Raw genomic sequence first — 6849 nt, 5'->3', positions numbered from 1 at the left:
GAATGTAAACTTCCAAATATGGCTATGAACAGAGGCACTGGGATAATAGCTGCTAATAACTGCTCTTCACACACAGATTGTGCATATTGATTTCCTCCTCTGTCCTAAACATCTATTCCTTCAAGAGATTGCTAAGAGACATTTTTCCTTCACAAAGGGGTTGCATGGCGGTGCAAGTTATATCGCGGATATATTATACCATTAGAGATGCCATTTATTCATACTCCCTCTTTTATTCAGTCTTTTGAAATCTATTCACCAAGCCCATCTCTGAGCCTCCTTATAAAAAAAGAGAGGAAATGGTAGTCAATACAGGCCTCCAAGAAATTACAGAAAAGTATGAATGGTCATGAAAGCTGGTTGTATAAAAGAAAGTGTTAAGTTAATAGGTGCTTTGGGTCCATCTGTAATTTCCTCATATAATACCCCTCAATACTTATGTGAGGCAAGGTCTTCTTCAGAAAAGAGACAATGATAGAGACTTTCATCAATGAAAAAGCCACAAAGTCTGACATGGTGAGGTTGGACCCAGGTGCGATTAAGAGACCAGACAAGGAATCAGTGGTTAAGGATAAACATAATACTTTACTAGAAACAGTAGGCGCAGGATCACAGTACACTAGAAAAAACAACAACCACTAAGTCTCAAACTCACTCAGGAAACAAACACACACGGTAAACAATTCAAGCTTCTGCAAAGAGAAATAGAAAACACACCTCTTTTAAAGTGAAAATCATAATGAGTAATGGAACACACCTGAGTGTCATAATTGTCTCTAGGGTGGTCTCTCTGCCGCCTTCTGGTGACAGGTGGAACCATGACACAGAGGATGAGTTTTCAGAGCTGTAGCGTGAGCAATAGGGATAGAAGAATATAATTTCACTGTCTGAATTCTACAGGTATACAAACATAACATGCATACAGTATTGATTGTCTGTATAGATACAGAAAAAAAGAAAATTGCATATGATCTTTTATTGCAGACAGAAAAACACCCATGGCATTGTACATTATCTCCATCACTCAAATCCCAAGACGAGAGACCCAACAGAATAACATGTGACAACAGCAAATGGAGTGAGCCCAATGTCTAGATCATAGGATTATCATGCTATAAAGGAAGTTGTTATATCTAAAATAAGGGAAGAACTCAGTATATCCCTGATTCAAGTCAAAAAGTAAAGATTATATTGGTACACATGACAGACCAGAGTAGTTGAACAAGTTTCTACACCGGAAACACCTAGGCCAAAGGAATAGAACAGATCATCTGAAAGGTGAAGACTTCAAATATGTTCTATTGATTGGCTATATGCTTAAACTATAAGTCTTACAGATGAATACAAAATACTGTTTTAGACTGTTTCCATCTCATAGTTGCATTGTAAATCCTAGCCCTTGATGACTTTGAGTCTGAACTGACTTTCACCTAAAGCCCCTCTTACAGTTCTATGGATTAGTCTTCAACACTCCGTTTAAGCCTTGCTTTTCCCAGGCTTTTAAACCCATTTCAAATTGAGGGCAACAGCAAAATAACCTTGTTAGGCTGTTATTCATGTCAAAATGAATAAGGCAGATATTGCTTTAGATACCCTATTGTACAATACTTGCTCTGGATTTTTCTGGTCACTACGTTATGTGAAAAGTCATCATAAGAGTATTCAGAAAATATTGTAACCAAAGCAAGTAGGTAGCATCTCAATTGTTATGATATGTAGGTTGATAAAATTACAAATCCTTCACAACTAAATGCATACAATTCTTTCATATAATGGTTGTTCAACTTAATCCAGTGGTCACCAACCTTTGAGTCAAGATCACTTTCGCAGTCAAAAAGCAAGCAGCAATCTACCGCTCAGATTTCTTTTTAAACATGACTTAAAAAATGTAACGTTAACCTAATAAAAACAGTTCTGTAGGAATGAGGTTTGTGCAGTAGGCCTAATACAGTGAACTGCCAATATTGTTCTTCTCAGACCATATAGTGGCTTGCGAAAGTATTCACCCCCCTTGGCATTTTTTCTATTTTGTTGCCTTACAACCTGGAATTAAAATAGATTTTTGGGGGGGTTTGTATCATTTGATTTACACAACATGCCTACTACTTTGAAGATGCAAAATACAATAAATAAAAAAACAAGAAATAAGATAAGAAACCAGAAAACATGAGCGTGCATAACTACCCATCCAAGACATTTAAATGTTTCCCCTTAAACCACTCGAATGTTGCTTTAGCAGTAGGCTTAGGGTCATTGTCCTGCTGGAAGGTGAACCTCCATCCCAGTCTCAAATCTCTGGAAGAGTGAAACAGGTTTCCCTCAAGAATTTCCCTGTATTTAGCGCCATCCGTCATTCCTTCAATTCTGACCAGTTTCCCAGTCCCTGCCGATGAAAAACATCCCCACAGCATGATGCTGCCACCACCATGCTTCACTTTGGGGATGGTGTTCTCGGGGTGATGAGAGGTGTTGGGTTTGTGCCAGACATAGCGTTTTCCTTGATGGCCAAAAAGCTACATTTTAGTCTCATCTGACCAGAGTACCTTCTTCCATATGTTTGGGGAGTCTCCCACATGCCTTTTGGCGAACACCAAAGTGTTTTCTTTTTTTTCTTCTTTAAGCAATGGCTTTTTTCTGGCCACTCTTCCATTAAGCCCGGCTCTGTGGAGTGCACGGCTTAAAGTGGACATATACTCCCATCCCCGATGTGGAGCTTTGCAGCTCCTACAGGGTTATTTTTGGTCTCTTTGTTGCCCCCCTCATTAAAGCCCTCCTTGCCTGGTCCGTGAGTTTTGGTGGGCGGCCCTCTCTTGGCAGGTTTGTTGTGGTGCCATATTCTTTCAATTTTTTTATAATGGGTTTAATAGTGCTCTGTGGGATGTTCAAAGTTTCGGATATTTTTTTATAACCCAACCCTGATCTGTACTTCTCCACAACTTTGTCCCTGACCTGTTTGGAGAGCTCCTTGGTCTTCGTGGCGCCGCTTGCTTGGTGGTGCGCCTTGCTTAGTGGTGTTGCAGACTCTGGGGCCTTTCAGAACAGTTGTATATATACTGAGATTATGTGACAGATCATGTGATACTTAAATAAAGTCCACCTGTGTGCAATCTAACTAATTATGTGACTTCTGAAGGTAATTGGTTGCACCAGATCTTATTTAGGGGCTTCATAGCAAAGGGGGTGAATACATATGCACGCACCACTTATCTTTTTTTTCTTCTTCTTTTTTAAACAAGTTATTTTTTTCATTTAATTTCACCAATTTGGAATATTTTGTATATGTCCATTACATGAAATCGGGAAACGGGAAAACATCTTCCGCCTGATGGCAAAAGTCGAGTCACACTGCATCTGCCTCATGCACAAACTCATGTTGTTCCTATGACCAGAGAAAGTTAAATATTCCTTGATATTAAAATAGACATGATGAGATGCAAATAATAATAAAAACACAGAGCTATTGATACACTTGGCTACTCATTCATTCACTCATTCAGCTGCATTGAGAATGGAAGCAGGGAGAAGCGTGTTTTATGTTTTGTAATAGCGTTGAATAAAAACAGTGTTGACAGTGCTGAATACAAACTTGGACATGAACTCACTCATAAAAGCATCAGCTATTTGCTGTATTATTTGACAGTCTCTCTATGGTCATTGTTTTAAATTATATGAAATCTCATATAGGCTAGTATAAAACTTTACTGTGGCCGGGGTCCTGGAAGCTGTATGCACATGATTTGAGCTATCCGATTGGTCAGTCAGTAGGCACACTTGATTTAGCCACAGATCTCACGGTCCACAGGGTAGGCGGAGTTAGTCTTTTCAGACAAATGAAATGGTTAAAAATGGGAACACTTCTCCTCCCCGGTGCACAGGGCTTCTGAATCAAGTGCACCTACAGTACCACCAACAGCACAACACAAATAATAAAAAAGGAGAGGCAGCCTATGTCATAGCCTTTATCGTTGGCTTTTCAGTTAGGTGATCGACTAGGAATGCATCGATCGACCGGTTGGTGACCACTGTCTTAAACTATACTGTATTCGATTATATACAGTATATTCAATTATATATATATAAACAAATGATCTTACATAAAATGTGTGCCTACTATGATGGGAGATGATTAAACATATTGGACACAATGTTACTAATTTAAATACTTCAATCAAAAGAAATATTGACTTTCATAAGTCCCACAAGTATATTGCAACAACATTTTTGTCCACTCAAAGAGTGTATCACTTTCTACTGGTGAATCTATCATGTCCTACAACAGTTCTGTTTAATGTTGATCAACCAATCTTTGTTTTGTCATTATCTCTCACAGACATTACAGTTTAACATACAGGAAAGTTCAAAAGGTCCAGAAATAGATGGCATGTCTGTCATGATAAATAGTATGGCTACAGATCCACCAACAAGTTGACATAAAAGACAAGATTAGCTGAAGAAATATCGCTCCCACCTTAAAAGGATCAAACCCGAGGAGTTTGCTCCATCCATCCTCTTCTACTCCTCTCCATCCCCTACGGGCTCCCTCTCCTCAGCTACAGCCTCTACTGGGGCTTCCCTGGCTTCTTCCTTCACTGTGGGGCCTTCCTCCTCCCTCCCCAACTCTATCTCCAGCTCCTCCACCATCTCTTCCACCAAGTCCAGTTCCTCAAAGGAGGAGCCGCTGCCCACTGACTCGCTGGAGCCCCTGTCCCCGTGCCCCTTTTCACTTGACTCCCTGTGCTCTCCACCCGGCCCCTGTTCGACCCCGTCCCCCTGGTCCCTGTGCGACAGAGAGGAGGCGGAGGACGGGGCCAGAGACGTCTCTGTGCTCTTTGACTGCGCCTGGCTGCTCAGCTTGCTGCTGACATCACTGTGGGACTCTGCACCTGCAACCACAGGAAGAGAGGTGTTAGGTAAAACAGCGAATAGATGTCAGTTCAAAACTAACCATCTACAGAGCCAGAACGTCATGAACAAATGTGTAAGGGCTGTATTCAATCTGTATAGCTGAAGCATTACAGATTGCATGATAGAAATGTAAAGGTAATTTCCAATTAACCCATACAGTGAACGCAGTCTCCGCTAACACGTGAACATTGCCTATAAATTTCAATCACACTGGAATGCTGAACTTCCGTGATACGGATTGAATAGGGCCCTAAGTCCACACTCATTAACTGTTGTGTTTTGTGTCTTCCTACTTATTGTAATTGAAGACAAGTACACAAGAGCAACAAAGAGACAAAGAGTAAAAGAGAGAGTGAGAGAGAGAGAAAAGCTAGAGAGGGTAAATGTTAAGGAGAAAGTGAGAGCAGACAGAGGCACAGAGTTGGCATCCGGACAAGGTACTCTCCTTAATCTATCTGGTTGGGATCTTTCCAGCTTCAAACTCATGAATTACTTCAACAACTTCACAAAAAGGGAAACAGACAAAAGATACAATTTGGGTAAGCAAGCTACAGTACAAGTACAAACTTTACCCTGTAAATTGAGACAAGCTGACTACATATATTCCCACATCACTCAACAGCTCATATAGGAGTTGACTAGCTCCATTACACACAGAGACTTCATTGGTGTCAATGCCAGATCTGCCATTGTTGTCATTTTTAAAAGAGGCTGAGAAAATTGAGCCAGTTTGAACGTGGGCAGCAACAAACGACAATAACATTGTTCTCACTCACATCCTTCCAGTTGGATAGTTTTTTAAACTAATGAGTATATGCAAGACCGCATTACAGATTTCACCTCCTAAGAAGACTAGAGGATCTTAGTGGGTGGGGGAATATTTGATATGCTGCCGTGCTTCTGTACTCTACCCCTGTTCTGTGCATGGATACTGTGTGTGTGTGTGTGTGTGTGTGTGGTGTGTGGTGTGTGTGTGTGTGTGTGTGTGTGTGTGTGTGTGTATGCGTGTTGGGCCAGTTCCTTTATTCATAAACCCAGTCACTGAGATGTACTCCTCTTCTGGAATTTAAGGTGAGTAACTCATAGTAATAGTGTCACGTTCCTGACCTGTTTTCTGTTAGTTTTTGTATGTGTTAGTTGGTCAGGACGTGAGTTTGGGTGGGCAGTCTATGTTTTCTTTTTCTATGTTGGTTTTGGGTACCTGATATGGTTCTCAATTAGAGGCAGGTGGTGTTCATCTCCTCTGATTGAGAATCATATTAAGGTAGGTGTTTTCACTTTGTTTGTCGTGGGTGGTTGTCTCCTGTGTCTGTGTTTGTTTGCACCATACGGGACTGTTTCGTTCGTTCGTTGTTTTGTGTAGTCATTTTCCTGTTCGTGAGTTCTTCGTGTTATGTAAGTTCTTATGTTCAGGTTCGTCTACTCCGTTTGTTGTTTTGTTTAGTTTCAAGTGAAGTTCGTGTTTTCGTCTTTACTTAAAATAAATCATGTCATATCAAGACGCTGCATTTTGGTTTAATCCCTGCTCCTCCTCTTCGGATGAAGAGGAAGAGGAACGCTGTTACAAATAGGTTATTCTGTATGGGTCATTACAGAAAATTCTACTCCTCTCCCGAATCCTATTAAGCAATGATGAGACTGATATTATTGGTCATAAAGACAAGGCCCCATGTCGTGGAAAATTGCAAGATTATGTTATAGTGCTTGTAAGATTATATTATAATCTTTGTATTGCATTAGAATGGTTGTTTTATTCGACAGAATAGAGTATTCTGTCGACTATTGTGTGTGTGTGTTCCACTGAGGATGGGGCTCTATGATATAGCACTGACAGAGGAGATTTACGATGTCTTTGGGTAATAAAGCCTAAAGAGCATTCCAGATAGTAAAGGTAATGTTTTTGTGCTATACCGTACCAGGGTGAGACGGGTTCCAGTTTGGAGT

General features: G+C 40.5%; 1 protein-coding gene across 1 annotated transcript in view; it reads right to left on the bottom strand.

Annotated features, from left to right (window-relative positions):
- Positions 1 to 565: 565 nt before the first annotated feature.
- Positions 566 to 6849, bottom strand: part of LOC139535848 (testis-expressed protein 264-like) — a 147763-nt gene continuing 141479 nt past the window's right edge. The window contains exon 4 of the mRNA XM_071335688.1: positions 566 to 4883. Within this exon, the coding sequence (XP_071191789.1) occupies positions 4513 to 4883 (371 nt within the window). The 3' untranslated portion in view covers positions 566 to 4512. The remainder of the gene's footprint in view (positions 4884 to 6849) is intronic.

This window comes from Salvelinus alpinus, chromosome 12 (assembly GCF_045679555.1).
Source record: "Salvelinus alpinus chromosome 12, SLU_Salpinus.1, whole genome shotgun sequence".
NCBI lineage: Eukaryota > Metazoa > Chordata > Actinopteri > Salmoniformes > Salmonidae > Salvelinus > Salvelinus alpinus.
Note: the sequence above shows the minus strand (reverse complement) of the source record. Positions and strands in the feature narration are given on the sequence as shown.